The sequence below is a fragment of the Coregonus clupeaformis genome, chromosome 5 (assembly GCF_020615455.1).
Source record: "Coregonus clupeaformis isolate EN_2021a chromosome 5, ASM2061545v1, whole genome shotgun sequence".
Lineage (NCBI taxonomy): Eukaryota > Metazoa > Chordata > Actinopteri > Salmoniformes > Salmonidae > Coregonus > Coregonus clupeaformis.
In genome coordinates this window covers 14,602,902-14,620,147 of record NC_059196.1, presented here as the reverse complement: position 1 = coordinate 14,620,147, position 17,246 = coordinate 14,602,902, and the positions used below count along the sequence as shown (strand labels likewise).

Below are 17,246 nucleotides of genomic sequence, written 5' to 3'. Positions count from 1 at the left end.
ACCATCCTTACCATTACTAATATTATGTAATGTTGGGTCACTATGGTGATGGTATAGAGTGCCTATCAGCACTTATCTGGAGTGAGGTCGATCACTATTGTTGAGGTAAGGAATGGACTAGGAAAAACTGATCTTAGACTTGTGCTTAGAATCATATACAGTGGGGGAAAAAAGTATTTAGTCAGCCACCAATTGTGCAAGTTCTCCCACTTAAAAAGATGAGAGAGGCCTGTAATTTTCATCATAGGTACACGTCAACTATGACAGACAAAATGAGAAAAAGAAATCCAGAAAATCACATTGTAGGATTTTTAATGAATTTATTTGCAAATTATGGTGGAAAATAAGTATTTGGTCAATAACAAAAGTTTCTCAATACTTTGTTATATACCCTTTGTTGGCAATGACACAGGTCAAACGTTTTCTGTAAGTCTTCACAAGGTTTTCACACACTGTTGCTGGTATTTTGGCCCATTCCTCCATGCAGATCTCCTCTAGAGCAGTGATGTTTTGGGGCTGTCGCTGGGCAACAGGTACTTTCAACTCCCTCCAAAGATTTTCTATGGGGTTGAGATCTGGAGACTGGCTAGGCCACTCCAGGACCTTGAAATGCTTCTTACGAAGCCACTCCTTCGTTGCCCGGGCAGTGTGTTTGGGATCATTGTCATGCTGAAAGACCCAGCCACGTTTCATCTTCAATGCCCTTGCTGATGGAAGGAGGTTTTCACTCAAAATCTCACGATACATGGCCCCATTCATTCTTTCCTTTACACGGATCAGTCTTCCTGGTCCCTTTGCAGAAAAACAGCCCCAAAGCATGATGTTTCCACCCCCATGCTTCACAGTAGGTATGGTGTTCTTTGGATGCAACTCAGCATTCTTTGTCCTCCAAACATGACGAGTTTAGTTTTTACCAAAAAAGTTATATTTTGGTTTCATCTGACCATATGACATTCTCCCAATCCTCTTCTGGATCATCCAAATGCACTCTAGCAAACTTCAGACGGGCCTGGACATGTACTGGCTTAAGCAGGGGGACACGTCTGGCACTGCAGGATTTGAGTCCCTGGCGGCGTAGTGTGTTACTGATGGTAGGCTTTGTTACTTTGGTCCCAGCTCTCTGCAGGTCATTCACTAGGTCCCCCGTGTAGTTCTGGGATTTTTGCTCACCGTTCTTGTGATCATTTTGACCCCACGGGGTGAGATATTGCGTGGAGCCCCAGATCGAGGGAGATTATCAGTGGTCTTGTATGTCTTCCATTTCCTAATAATTGCTCCCACAGTTGATTTCTTCAAACCAAGCTGCTTACCTATTGCAGATTCAGTCTTCCCAGCCTGGTGCAGGTCTACAATTTTGTTTCTGGTGTCCTTTGACAGCTCTTTGGTCTTGGCCATAGTGGAGTTTGGAGTGTGACTGTTTGAGGTTGTGGACAGGGGTCTTTTATACTGATAACAAGTTCAAACAGATACCATTAATACAGGTAACGAGTGGAGGACAGAGGAGCCTCTTAAAGAAGAAGTTACAGGTCTGTGAGAGCCAGAAATCTTGCTTGTTTGTAGGTGACCAAATACTTATTTTCCACCATAATTTGCAAATAAATTCATTAAAAATCCTACAATGTGATTTTCTGGATATTTTTTTCTCAATTTGTCTGTCATAGTTGACGTGTACCTATGATGAAAATTACAGGCCTCTCTCATCTTTTTAAGTGGGAGAACTTGCACAATTGGTGGCTTTTTTCCCCCCACTGTATTACCTGGAGTGTATTCACCATGTCACTTGTGTCAAAGCAATTATTCTTTAGACAGTACAGAAGTTTATCACAATCTCAAAGTTTCCCTATGAAAACAAGTCATAGGTTAAATGACTATAAATCGATTATGAACTGTCTATTGTGGCCCTAGCTTCTCAATTGTCCGTTCACCATAGGGTTCACCAAAAGGGTTAATCTTCTGTCTGTCAGAAAATGAATAGTTTGAATAGTTTGAGTGGTTGCTGTGCGACTTGGACAGCCATCACCATGGGAGATAGAACTGTCGGAATCACATCCTCATGTTTTTCCCGTACCAATCCAAGCAAGACTGACAATTTCTCCCTGGCTGAAATAGATAAAATTATGATATTATGCTAAATGGTTTTCAGGCTTAACAGTGACCAGGGGACACTGCTAATTCAGTTGAACAAATGCACCTATTCATGTGCGGTAAAATGGCGATTGTTGTTGAATCTAAAGATCGCAAGTCACCATTATAAAACGTATGAAGTTTGGTCAAATAGATATACAGTAACTGTGAACAATAAATCACAGTTATCTGATATGTTTAAAATATATAACTCATAGAGGTTTGGAGGCCACTGTGCTTCAGCTGTGTGACTCCTGCCTAACCTGAAGCTAATACTCCACTAACCTACATTTAAAAAAAGAAACAAAGAAAGGCCAATGTGTTTTGTGAGTTCAATACTGTGCAATCTCTGTTTTCATTGGCAATAGAATTAGTTAAACAAAGCTAACCAAATAGATTCTAATCTCAATAGATATATCCTAGTGTTTTTCCTGTGGCTATATATCATTTTCTCTAGTTTATGATGGTACAGTATAGAGTCTAATGGGTTAAGATTAAGAAGACCATGTCCTGGATTTACTTGTGTTGTTGTGTATTGCATTGAATTGTTAGGAGTAGCAGTGGCGATTTTAGCATGTCAATCTTGGTGGGGCAAACAAGCAATTTTTTTAGATGCATGCCAGCGAAGCCACTACACAACTCTAAACAATACATTAAATGCACTGTAACGGTGAAAAACAGTGCCCACAAACTTTTAGGGTCTACATAAAGCTGTCCTGAGAGTGGAACTTATGGCTGACTTGCTTAAATAAATATGGTTTCTACTGACTCCTTGTCGATTTGTGTAACTGGATAAGAACCACATTCTCCTTCAATAATAATGAATGTCGACATGAGTTTAGACTTTTGAACCATACACAAACATTGTTACATTTATATTCAGTAAATTCACAATGTTTGTTCTTATGTAATTAACACTTAGCTCTAAGTGTAAGCAAGCGCAAGCAAACGAGCTGTGATGAGGTAGGCCTACTCGTTCAGAAATGTCAAAATGGACAGCGACAGAAATTCAGATAGATGTTAGTTCAGATAAGTTCAGCAAGATGTTGAGGCCTTAACTTGACTCTTCTTTAAGTCACCATAGAGAGAGAGAGAGAGAGAGAGACCCAGACTCAGCGGTTAGCCTACCATTTGAAGTATTTTATTAGGTCTATGTGGTCTAAAAAGGAACGACAATACAATCAGTTTTATAGACAATATAGTTAAAGACGCACTGACAGCGCAATGCGCAAACAAAACAACCCTCGCAATATGAACTGGAATTACATGGGTCTATTACTGAACTTTTTGTTGAACCAAGATATTTGAATGGGAAGAGACTGTCTCTGGCAAACATGGTGACGAGAAGGGGATACTATAATATAATGTTGTTGGGTCTGTAACTCACCACCCTCCTCGTGGAGAAAAGCACCAGAGCTAATTCTAACACACAAAGTAAGAAAACAATGAAATGCATCATTCTAACATTGCCTAAAATTATTAGTAAGATACTATTGAGATAGACCTATATAAGCAATATAACAATGCAGATGTACAAACTATGGCATATATGATGATAAGCGGTTAAGAGAAAAGCCATAATTTCGATTAAGACATGAGCAAGCTGAGATGGATGTAGCCAATATGCCGCCTATTTGTTCAGCACTTTTGAAATGGACAGCGACATAATTCAGAACATGGACCGTTACAGTATTCTGACTGTACACCAAGTCAGAACCATAGGATAAATAATGGGGGCACATAAGCAGACAATGAAAGCTCTTACAATATTTGATGATGACATTTATCTAAAACTGCCTATAGGCTAGATGTGCACAACCAAGTCCGAACAATAGGCTAAATTAACAGGGGCACGTAAGTAGACAATGAAAGCTGTTACAATATTCGAAGATTAGATTTCTCTAAAACAGGCTAAAGGCTATATGTGCACCACCAAGTCAGAACAGTAGGCTAAGTTCTAAGGGGGAAAGGGACCACATTCTTAGGGTGAAACACATAGGTTACTAACTGCTTACTACACAACAAACACTTAGTATTACTGTCTTAGCTACAGTATACATATCTCCCTGGCATATTACATCACTTATGCAGCAGCATACTAGACATATGTATGGCCTCACCATTGTTGTGCTGTGCTCACTTGAACAGGAAGTTGGCAAGGCGGTCCTTCTCATGTGCAAACTTCTCAATTACTTTGTCATCAAAGTCTGGCATTCTCTGGATGAAGTCATGCTGGATTGACAGCATGGACAATGCATTCAACCTTTTCTGGCCCATGGAGTTGCGTGTGAAGGTTTTTATCCTTTTATGGGTGGAAAAGTTTCTCTCTGACTCGCCGGTTGTCATCGGAGTGGTGATGATGATTTTGAGAAGAGAGACCATCTCAGACAAGGCCTCCTGCAGGTTGTTCTCGTAGAGTGATTTCAATGAAGAAATTGCTGTCTTTCCAGTGTGCAGCTCAGGATGCTGGTAGAGAGTGGACAGTGTTTCAGTATGATATGTTGAATAAAATAATAAAGACAGACACAAATGTCAAGTTCAATAGCCCAGCTAGTCGATTACCTATCAACTAGACTCCGTAACATCATCCTTTTCAATAGGAATTGCATAACGGCACAACATTAAGTTCTTAACAGTCAAGTCATAACAATTGAAAAAGGATTACATTTTCTTTTTACTTCAGTTGTCATCTTCCTCTTTTTTTTGTATATATATTTTTTTATAGAAACAGAGGAAAGTTAACACAGTCCCTTGTTTACAGAGTAAGCCTGTCCGGTGGCTTGCACAGCCGACCCACCCGTGAGTAAGTGTGGGCTCTGACAGGGGTAGGACTAGGGCCAGGAGCTGGAGAGCTTGGTGGGGTAGAAGCCTCACCTTCAGTTGGCTCATTTCTCAATTCTGCGCCCCTTGCCCTTAGGCCTGGACTGTGATCCAGCTCATCTAGGTGAGTGTATGGCGTGTTCTGGTTTGTTGTCTGCTCTGCTACGCGCAGATCCACCAGATTGTGACGATAGATGGAGCCACCAACATCCACCAGGTAAGAACGTGGTGCAACTCTCTGTAGGCATGTGCCCAGCCTCCAAAGTCCTGTGTGGTCTCCCGGCAACGGTTTCATCCTTATTGTTTCACCACCAGCTCTGGTAGGTCTCGAGCAGTCCGGTCGTAGAAGCACGTAGAAGCTGCCTTATGTGGCGCAGTGGTCCGTGACGCCAACTATGAAGCAGGGCTCAGCTTGTTAGCTACGGGGATGGTAGTCTTCAGATGTCTGTACAGAAGGCGTTGTGCTGGGCTGCTGTCCATGTTTTCGGTGGGTGTGTTCCTCCACTGTAAGATGGCTTTCCAGGGGTCATTGCTGTCACGCAAGGCCCTGCTTAACAGGTTTTTTTGCAATCTTGACAGCTGACTCTGCCTTGCCATTTGCCTTTGGGTGTCTTGGAGAGGAGGTCACGTGGTCAAACTCCCATTCTGAGGTGAAATGCTTGAACTGTGCAGAGAATTGTGGGCCATTGTCCGTGATGACCTTGTCAGGCTGGCCTTGCCTTGCAAACTGTGCCTTGCAATGATTTATGACCGTCTCTGCAGACAAGTCAGGGAGCAGTTACATTTCCCAAAAGTCAACAATGAGAAGATAGTCCTTTTGTCTGTGGCTGAATAAGTCCATGCTGACAATTTGCCAGGCCCTTGTGGGCAGTTCGTGCAACATCACGGTTACCTTTTGCTGTTCATGAGCGTACTCGTTGCATGTGGTACAGCTGCTGACAAAGTCTTTAATTTCTGATTGCATGTTTGGCCAGTAGAATGTTTCACGTGCCTGGCGGTAGCATGCGTCACCTCCAACGTGACTGGAGTGTATGCGAGTAAGCATCTCTGGACATAGTGATTTGGATATAATGACCTTCTGACCTCTGAACAAGATGCCATTTTGCACGCTGATCTCATATTGAAAGGTCCAGTATTCTCTCAATGTGAAAGGTGTCTCCTCTTTCAGGTACGGCCGACCTGTGAGAACCATGGACTTCAGTGACTGTAGGTGTTCGTCCTGGTCAGTGTGTTGCCTGGTCTGGGCTAGGCGGTGATCTGTGACGTTTAAGTAGTCTGCCTGATTGATCTGTTGAACATCTTGTTGTTCCTGCTGTAGTGAACAGATGGCATGCCGCTGATAGGCAGTGCCTCTGCCTGTACATTGTGCTGTTGCCCTGCTCAGTGTGTCGCTGATGTACACTACCGTTCAAAAGTTTGGGGTCACTTAGAAATCTCCTTGTTTTCGAAGAAAAGCAATTTTTTTGTCCATTAAAATAACATAAAATTGATCAGAAATACAGTGTAGACATTGTTAATGTTGTAAATGGCTATTGTAGCTGGAAATGACTGATTTTTAATGGAATATCTACATAGGCGTACAGAGGCCCATTATCAGCAACCATCAGTCTGTGTTCCAATGGCACATTGTGTTTGCTAATTCAAGTTTATCATTTTAAAATGCTAATTGATCATTAGAAAACCCTTTTGCAATTATGTTAGCACAGCTGAAAACTGTTGTGCTGATTAAAGAACCAATAAAACTGGCCTTCCTGAGACTAGTTGAGTATCTGGAGCATCAGCAATTGTGGGTTTGATTACAGGCTCAAAATGGCCAGAAACAAATAACTTTCTTCTGAAACTCATCAGTCTATTCTTGTTCTGAGAAATGAAGGCTATTCTATGTGAGAAATTGCCAAGAAACTGAAGATCCCGTACAACGCTGTGTACTACTCCCTTCACAGAACAGCGCAAACTGGCTCTAACCAGAATAGAAAGAGGAGTGGGAGGCCCCGGTGCACAACTGAGCAAGAGGACAAATAAATTAGATTGTCTAGTTTGAGAAACAGACACCTCACAGGTCCTCAACTGGCAGCTTCATGAAATAGTACCCGCAAAACACCAGTCTCAACGTCAACAGTGAAGAGGTGACTCCGGGATGCAGACCTTCTAGGCAGAGCTGCAAAGAAAAAGCCATATCTCAGACTGGCCAATAAAAAAAAAAGATGAAGATGGGCAAAAGAACACAGACACTGGACAGAGGAAGATTGGAAAAAAAGTGTTATGGACAGACGAATCGAAGTTTGAGGTGTTCGGATCACAAAGAAGAACATTTGTGAGACGCAGACCAAATGAAAATATGCTGGAGGAGTGCTTGATGCCATCTGTCAAGCATGGTGGAGGCAATGTGATGGTCTGGTGGTGCTTTGGTGGTGGTAAATTGGGAGATTTGTACAGGGTAAAAGGGATCTTGAAGAAGGAAGGCTATCACTCCATTTTGCAACGCCTAGCCATACCCTGTGGACGGCGCTTGATTGGAACCAATTTCCTCCTACAACGGACAATGACCCAAAGCACAGCTCCAAACTATGCAAGAACTATTTAGGGAAGAAGCAGTCAGCTGGTATTCTGTCTATAATGGAGTGGCCAGGGGAACAGCCCAGCTAGTCGATTACCTATCAACTAGACTCCGTAACAGAGAGCTCCATTTTCAACTTCTCCTGGTTGCCCACAGGCCATAGCTTGGTAGCACACTCGAGTTCTGCAGTCGGAAAGGAATGTACAAAATGAGCTGTCCACCAACTTTGCTGGAATTAAGTGGTCATTTTCAGAAAACCTTTCTTGCACATGAGCAGCGATTGTGTCGCATGCCTCCTTCATCACAGGTGCAGTGTTAAGTTTTATCCGCCTTGGTTCAGTGGCATCAACATGTCTTTGGCCAGTGTATTAGTTTGCTCGGGAATGTTTTGAATATTCATCTTGAAGTTGTTGATTGCTCCAGCGATTCCTGCTGCATTAATGGTTCGTTTCTGCATTATGTTGTACAAAACATCCACCTCTGGCATGACCAAGGAAAATAACTCAAGCAGTTGCAGGAATGTGGGATCCTTGAGTTTCATGGACAGGCCATAAGCCTTGTTGATGGTGATCTCATCCCATCTAGGCTACGTGCGGATGTCCACCATGCACTGGGCCAGCACCTCACGGTCCTCCCACTCTGCTTTTGAAGTTCCATCGTGTACCCGGTGGCCTGGGGACCCGTCTGTTCGTTGATTCCACGAGAGCGGGGAGTCTTTTGGGTGAGCCCGCGAAAAAGGTGGAAAAGTAGGATAGGTCTGCAAAAAACACTGAAGTGTTAGATGAAGTGTTAGATGAAGTGTTAGATGAAGTGTTAGATGCAGTTGGTGTGCTTAATAGTGCACAAATTGCGCGTTTGGGTAAGCCTCCTTCAGTAGCGTTTGGACACCACGTGCATTACCACTCATCACCGCTGCCCCGTCGTAGGTTTGTGCACTACCAGCTTCTCCTTCACATTCAGTGGCGCTAGGACTTATTTGATAGTGTTGGAGAGGCCAACACCAGTTTTGTCCTTCACCTCTACAAACTCCAGAAACCTCTCACACACACTGTTGTCTGGTAACATGTAGTGCAGCACTATTACCATCTGTGATTTACTGGAGACGTCAGTGGTCTCGTCTGCCTGTACAGACGCAAAAGGAGTCTCAGACACCTCCTTAGCTATAGCTTCTCTGTACACTTCATACATACAATCCAAAAGTTTGCTTTGGATCGTGCTTGATGTACCCTTCAAAATTGGTTGGTTTTCATAATGCCTTTGTAGCCTGTAATCTCCTTCACGCATGGTCTCAGAAATAGACCTGAAAACACTTGGGTTCAAGGAGTCGGCCGACTCGTCATGGCCCCGCAGTGCTGTCTCACAATTGCCACATTAATGCATGCTATAATTCTGGCAAGCACGTACCTATTCTCCTCCGTTTGTTGGTTGTGAAGGTCTATGACTCGTCTAGATGCGGTGTCTAGCTGAGCCACAACCTTTGATTCCCCCAGTAATCAGAGTTTAACAGCGTTGTCTACATGTGATGCACAATTCTCATGTTTTGAGACCCTTTCAGACAGATGTTTTAAATCCTTAAACTCAGACTTGGACCAATGTCCAGCCCTCCCAAACCACTGGCTACCGTAATGACCAATATGGCACAGGTTTATCCAGAGCACAATTCCAGGGGTCATCCAGCCAGGCAGGCCTCTGGGCTCGACTGACCAGGTAGGAGGACACAGGACAAAACACTCTTCTGATGAGTTACATCATACAGGCTGAGGCTCATAAGCCAAAGCGAACTGTTGGCAGATGTTGAACCTGATGAATGTTGTCAGTATGCCTACAACCTTCAAAAGACTATCACAGGTATGATGATAACATCAGTGTGGTCACTGAGCCATGAAGGAAGAGTTGTCAACACAGTCTAAGTACAGAAAATGTATATACCCAGGCAAATAATGTAAATAAGAGATAAGCATCTGAAGTTGACAGTAGGCACAAACTAGATTCTTCAGTGTCAGTGTTCACATTTTGTTCCTGGAAAGAAACCATATCCACATAAGCTTTAAATCGGGGAAAACTTTGAAACAATACCTAAAATAACCCCAACAGCATAGAATGTAAAATCCCACCATCATAATTTTAGTGCTGGTGCTGATGTATGGAAGTGTCATTAGACATTTCTGAGGATTAATTAAAGCCTACTTGCATTATTTTTTCTTACTGCATTACTCTAGCCTATCTCTGCTACTCAGCACCTCTCCACTGCTCCTACCCTTGGTAGAGAAATAAACAAACAGAGGGAAAATTCTTTATATCCTTTTACAATGCAAGTACACCATGTTTTGCCCCGGGTACACTAGAATAATGTTGAATTATTAACATGCCCTTTTACTTTTCCGTACCCTAGTCATTAGGGGGTATTCACAGGGATAAATGTACCCGTAGACCACACACACAAACACACGCACACCCACGTACACTCGGGCGTACTTGTGAACAGATGAGAACGATTTACATTATTGGTCCCTCCCCACCACGACTGTGTAATTTTATCTCTCCTATTGTGTGTACTTACAGGAGCCGTAACACTAACCACTTTTGATTATGGCTTGCTGACTACGTGTTTTGTGACACAGTTATTCTGCTGAATATCAATAGGAGTGTTCCCATTGAACTGCATTTGACAAGGTCACCATAGAAGTGGCCCATCCTTCCTTTCACTACAAAGACTAGCATGGTATCTTTCATGGCCATAACTACCGTTCAACACCACTGAATATTATACAAACTAGTGATTAGTGTAGTTTCCATCAGAATTGTGACTAATTGGACCAATCATGACAGGTGGGGAAGACAGGGCTGTCCCTTGTGTCCGTCTGTAAACAGTAAACACTTTCGTATCAAGTATGTAATTATACTCTTGTGTAAAGCATACACTATGAGTAAAAACATAAGAGTGTGTGTGATGAGGTGTGAATGACGGAGTCAGGCGTAGGAGGTAAAACACAGAAATCCAGAGTTTATTCAGTGTACATGAATAAAGTGCAGCAAGCGTCAAAATGAAACTAGCACAAGGGAAAAATCCACCTTGGCTACATACAAGGAAAGAGTAGCTCAACCGAGCTACTCACTCTCACAATGAACAATCACTCACAAAGGACAAGGGGGCAGAGGGAACACTTATATGGGATGAGTACCAGGTGTGTGTGATTGACAAGACAAGACAAGATAAATGGAGTGATGATAAATAGAGCGGTAGTGGCTAGTAAGCCGGTGACGACGAACACCGAAACCTGCCCGAGCAAGGAGGAGGGGCAGCCTCGGCTGAATTCGTGACAGTAACCCCCCCTTGACGCGCAGCTCCAGCAGCGCGCTGACACCAGCCTTGGCGACGGCCAGGAGGACGCGGAGCAGGGAGAGTCGGATGACGACGATGGAAGTCCCTCAACAGAGAGGGATCGAGGATATCCTTCACCGGGACCCAGCAACGTTCATCCGGACTGTACCCTTCCCACTCCACGAGATACTGAAGGCCCCCCACCCAGCACCTCGAATCCAGTATGGAACGGACAGAGTACGCCGGCGCCCCCTAGATGTCCAAAGGAGGTGGAGGGACCTCCCACACCTCAGACTCCTGGAGCGGACCAGCCACCACCGGCCTGAGGAGAGACACATGAAACGAGGGGTGAATACGGTAATCAGGGGGGAGTAATAACCTATATATGACCTCGTTGATTCTCCTCAGGACTTTGAACGGCCCTACAAACCGCGGGCTCAGCTTCTGGCAGGGCAGGCGGAGGGGCAGATTCCGGGTCGAGAACCAGACCCGATTCCCCGGTACAAAGACGGGGGCCTCACTGCGGTGACGGTCAGCGTTGGCCTTCTGACGACGCACGGCACGTTGGAGGTGAACATGGGCAGCGTTCCACATCTCCTCTGCGCGCCAAAACCAGTCATCCACCACAGGAGCTTCGGTCTGGCTCTGGTGCTACGGTGCCAGAACCGGTTGATAACTAAAACACACTGAAATGGCGTTAGGTTCGTAGAGGAGTGGCGGAGAGAGTTCTGGGCATATTCTGCCCATGGCAGGAACACCGACCACTCCCCCGGTCGGTACTGGCAATAGGACCTCAGGAACCTACCCACATCCTGATTTACCCGTTCCACCTGCCCATTACTCTCAGGGTGGAACCCAGAGGTCAGGCTGACCGAGACTCCCAGACGTTCCATGAACGCCTTCCAGACTTTTGATGTGAACTGGGGACCTCGGTCAGACACTATATCCTCTGGTACCCCGTAGTGCCGGAAGACGTGTGTAAACAGGGCCTCCGCAGTTTGTAGGGCCGTGGGGAGACCGGGCAGAGGAAGGAGGCGGCAGGCCTTCGAAAAGCGGTCCACAACGACCAGGATGGTGGTGTTCCCTTGAGAGAGAGGCAGATCAGTTAAAGAATCAACACTCAAATGAGACCATGGTCGTTGTGGAACTGGTAAAGGTTTTAACTTACCCGCTGGGAGGTGCCTAGGTGCCTTACTCTGGGCGCACACTGAGCAGGAGGAAACATACACCTCACATCCTTAGCCAAGGTAGGCCACCAGTACTTTTCGGTCAGGCAGCGCACTGTACGACCGATACCTGGATGACCAGAGGAGGGTGATGTGTGTGCCCAGTAGATCAGACTATCACGGATAAGCGCAGGCACGTACTGCAGCCCAGCTGGACACTGCGGTGGAGATGGATCTGTGTGTAATGCCTGCGCTATATCCGCGTCCATCACCCATACTACCGGTGCCACAATGCATGAGTCTGGCAGTATGGGGGTATTGTCTCTGGGCCTCTCCTCTGTATCATACAGCCGGGACAGTGCGTCTGCCTTCACGTTCTTCGTACCCGGAATGTATGACAGAATGAAATCAAACCTGGTGAATAATAGGGCCCACCTGGCCTGGTGAGGGTTCAGCCTCCTCGCTGCCCGGATGTACTACAGGTTACGGTGGATAATAGTTGGCGAAGCCAAGGAAGCGCTGCACCTCCTTTACCGTGGTTGGAGTCGGCCAATTACGCACGGCTGCAATGCGGTCGCCCTCCATCTCCACACCTGTGGTAGAAATGCGGTATCCGAGGAAGGAGACGGACTGCTGGAAAAACATACACTTTTCTGCCTTAGCATAAAGGTAATTTTCCAACAGTCGGGCCAGTACTTTGCGAACCAGGGACTCATGCTCGGCACGCGTAGCGGAATACACCAAGATGTCATCGATGTAGACCACTACACCGCGACCAAGCATGTCCCGAAACACCTCGTTCACAAAGAACTGGAAGACTGAGGGAGCATTCATCAAACCATAGGGCATCACCAGGTATTCATAATGCCCCGTTGTTGTGCTGAATGCTGTCTTCCACTCATCTCCCTCTTGGATACACACCAGGTTGTACACACTCCTGAGATCTAATTTAGTGAAGAAGCGCGCTCCATGCAATGACTCAACCACTGACGGAATGAGGGGGAGAGGATAACTAAATCTAAACGTCTCCTTGTTCAGTGGTCGATAGTCAATGCATGGGCGCAGACCGCCGTCTTTCTTCTTCACAAAAAAGAAACTTGAGGAGGCGGGTGAAGTGGAGGGACGTATGTACCCCTGGCGCAGGGAGTCGGTGACGTATGTCTCCATAGCCTCCGTCTCCGCCTGCGACAGGGGATACACATGACTCCTGGGAGGTACAGCATCTACCCGAAGGTTTATTGCGCAATCCCCCGCCCGATGAGATGGCAATTTAGTTGCTTTATTCTTGGAGAAAACTTGTGCCAGATCATGGTATTCCGGGGGAATGCGCATGGTGGAGGCACCGTCTGGACTTTCCATCGTGGTTGCACCAACGGAAACACCCAGACACCTACCCTGACACTCTCACGACAACCCCGTGAGAACCCTCTGTGGCCATGAGAAAGTGGGGTTGTGGAGTGCTAGCCACGGAATACCTAACACCACAGGGAAAGCAGGAGACTCAATGATGGAAAAAGTGACCTGCTCACAATGCGTCTCATGTGTGATCATGGTGACTGGTACCGTGACTTCCTTTATCAACCCGGACCCTAATGGTCGACTATCAAGTGCTCTGATGGGGCGTGGAATGGATAGGGGAACTAATGAAATGCCCTGGCGGTGTGCGAAAGTTTTATCCATAAAGTTCCCAGCTCCGCCTGAATCTACTAGCACCTTACACTTGGGAACTCTCATGTAATCAGGGAAGTAGATGGGTATGGTACAGTGCACAGCAGAGGGCTCTGATCAAGTGTGGGTGCTCAATACCTGGGGTGATACGAGAGTGCCCTGCCGGCCGCCTCCTGACCCAAAAGAGCGCTGACGACATTGAGCTACTCACTCTCACAATGAACAATTACTCACAAAGGACAAGGGGGCAGAGGGAACACTTATACACAGACTAATTTACATTTTAGTCATTTAGCAGACGCTCTTATCCAGAGCGACTTACAGTTAGTGAATACATTTAATTTTTTTATACTGGCCCCCCGTGGGAATCAAACCCACAACCCTGGCGTTGCAAACGCCATGCTCTATCAACTGAGCTACATCCCTGCCGGCCATTCCCTCCCCTACCCTGGACGACGCTGGGCCAATTGTGCGCCGCCCATGAGTCTCCCGGTCGCGGCCGGCTGCGACAGAGACTGGATTCGAACCAGGATCTCTAGTGGCACAGTTAGCACTGCAATGCAGTGCCTTAGACCACTGCGCCACTCATGAGGGAATGAGTACCAGGTGTGTGTGATTGACAAGACAAGACAAGACAAGACAAATGGAGTGATGATAAATGGAGCGGTAGTGGCTAGTAAGCCGGTGACGACGAACGCCGAAACCTGCCAGAGCAAGGAGAAGGGGCAGCCTCGGCTGAATTCGTGACTGTGTGAGAAAGACCATTGGTCAGACCAGAATGAGCTAAGAATGAATAATAATCGCTTTAACATGAAAACAAGCAGAGGTGACGAGTATTGGAAGTTCAAGGTTAGACTACATGCCAGAAATAATAGGCAACAGAAAGCTAATATAGATTAACTTGAGAATTGTATGGATCTAACAATTCAATCCAAGTGCATAAACATGAACTGTATGTGAAAAACTGATTGGATTGTAAAACTGAAACAAATTGAAATTGGCAATACACACTATCTCACACACTCTCCTTTCTTCTGTTTCAGATGGGCAGAGCCGTGGAGGCCTGAGTTAACAGATTGCCTGCTGCTGCTGTGTGCGTGACATGGATCGTCAGTGACAGTCTTGGAGGAAGTGTGTGTGTTGTTTGGCATTTGAAGAGTTCTCATCCAGCACAGAGTGGCCCCGTCCTCCCCCTCCACCCCATCAACCTCCCCACCCCCCTCACCACAGATAGCGACAGACTCCGGACAATACTCTCTCCAAGATTTATGAGGTCCTTGTGCCGGAGTGGAGGCCTGGCTCTTTGACCACGAGAGGGGTTTTATTTCACCACTTTTTTTTCTCTTCTTGTCTTCTTCCTCATCTGAAAAAGGTGTGGGATCCAGCCTTGAAATGGGAAACAGCTGTTTGACATGTGAAGGCCGCCTGGAGAAAACGTGTGCTTTCAGGCCTGGATATAAGGAATTACTCAACAACACTGTACGGAATGTCGTTTTTCCCTCTTTCCTTCTCATTAACAACAACATGTTGGATTGTCCTGTCCCTTTAAAAGCTTAGTCCCAAAATAAACAATGCACCTACAGAATATGAGGACAATGTGCAACATTTCCTTCTGCAATGTGGACTCAAAGATCGACCAGTACTTCCAGCCTACGCTCTACATCATTGTCATCGTCCTGGGCCTGCCCACCAACTGCATGGCTCTGTGGGCAGCTTACTTGCAGGTGAAGCAGAAAAACGAGCTGGGCATCTACTTGATCAACCTCTCCATGGCTGACCTCCTCTACATCGGCACCCTGCCCCTATGGATCGACTACTTCCTCCAGCACGACGACTGGATTCACGGCCAGAATTCCTGCAAGCTCTTCGGCTTCATCTTCTACACCAACATCTACGTCAGCATCGCCTTCCTCTGCTGCATCTCCATTGACCGATACCTGGCCGTGGCCTACCCGCTCAAGTTCGCCAAGGTCCGGCGGGTCAAAACCGCCGTGCTGGTCAGTTCCATGGTGTGGACCATCGAGATAGTGGCAAACTCTGCGCCCCTCTTCCACGACGAGCTCTTCCAGGACCGTTTCAACCACACCTTCTGCTTCGAGAAGTACCCCATGCAGGACTGGGTGGCTGGCATGAACCTTTACCGGACCTTTCTGGGTTTCCTGGTGCCATGGCTGCTCATGCTGGGTGCGTACCGGGGAATTCTGCGGGCGGTGCACGGCAATGTGTCCACGGAGTGCCACGAGAAGGCCAAGATCAAGCGCCTGGCGCTGAGCCTAATCCTGATCGTATTGCTGTGCTTCGGGCCATACCATGTGCTCCTGCTGTGTCGCAGCATCCTCTTCCTCCAGAAGCCCTGCGACTGTGGCGTAGAGGAGGACCTGTTTGAAGCCTACCACGTGGCGCTGGCCCTCACCAGCCTGAACTGTGTGGCTGACCCCATCCTCTACTGTTTTGTTAACGAGGGCGCACGACATGATGTTGGTCACGCGCTCACCACCCTGCTTGGGTTCTTTAAGCGGAACTCGCCCTCGCCAGCTGACGCAATGACAGCTGGATCTGTCACCTTGGAGACACCACTGTCCAGCAAAAAGCAGCTGGGCCTGTACAGCGAGGTCAAGGCCAGCACCTACAAGACAGCGCTGGTGGCCCTCAAAGTGCCTTCAGATGACCATACTCAGTGTTAAGAAATGAACAGCCATCCTGATCTGCCATGAGAAAGCACAAGACTATGGGGAAGTGGGGATGATTCAGTTTATGTAGAATAGAAAATAGGAGAGATTTTATAATGCTCATGTGAAATGTTTTAGCTGTTTTATCAGTTTTGGGGATGATGCCTCATATTATGTACCTCATCTGGTAAACTATAATTGAAATGTGATTGATATAGATGAAAAAATCAAATCAAGATGGACTATGAGTACATTGTGACGACAGTAAGAAAGACTACAGTAAGTTCAGTGGCATAGATGTGATGCAAAGTAAAACTAAGGATGTTTGCCATCAAACTGTTTCTTTCTTCACCCCGTGAGTTATAGTAGGTATGTGTTCTGGGTGGGACTAGGTTATCTAACAATGGATTCGACATGTTTACATTTCTCTTTCAATGAGCTCCAGATGCCTGGTAACAGCTCCAAAAATCCTAAATGTGTTTTGTCAGCCGGAGAGTGAAGCACAATGCTACTTGTTTTTGTTCGACAATTTCACTAGGAAATAAATGATGTATAGCATCGTTTCAATCGTGTTGTGTCGCTGTAACAGTACATTGAACAAATATAATGTCAGGAAACCAAAGACGGGGGGGTCAACTGTATGGTTGATGTGTTGCCGTAAAAGCATCAGCGTGTTGACCATGGGCCTGATAACAGTGTTGTGTCAGTGTCCTTCTTCAATGTTAATTGTCATACTCTTGAAGCTACTGTATATTGTCTTGCAGTTGGTACCTATTTGAATGCATAGAATAACAAACACTTATGATTAATGTCCCCATCAACATTTCTTGTGTCTTGTCTGTCGTATCCGAAAATCACACATAAAACTACAAATTCATTTCACACCGCCTATCATACCATTCATTGATGTGATAATGAGG

The 17,246-nt window shown here is 46.0% G+C and overlaps 1 protein-coding gene across 1 annotated transcript in view; it reads left to right on the top strand.

The window, feature by feature from the left end:
* Positions 1 to 16,940, top strand: part of LOC121567090 (G-protein coupled receptor 4-like) — a 46,545-nt gene extending 29,605 nt beyond the window's left edge. Inside the window, exon 2 of the mRNA XM_041877031.1 lies at positions 14,701 to 16,940. Within this exon, the coding sequence (XP_041732965.1) occupies positions 15,229 to 16,341 (1,113 nt within the window). The 5' untranslated portion in view covers positions 14,701 to 15,228 and the 3' untranslated portion in view covers positions 16,342 to 16,940. The remainder of the gene's footprint in view (positions 1 to 14,700) is intronic.
* Positions 16,941 to 17,246: the final 306 nt, after the last annotated feature.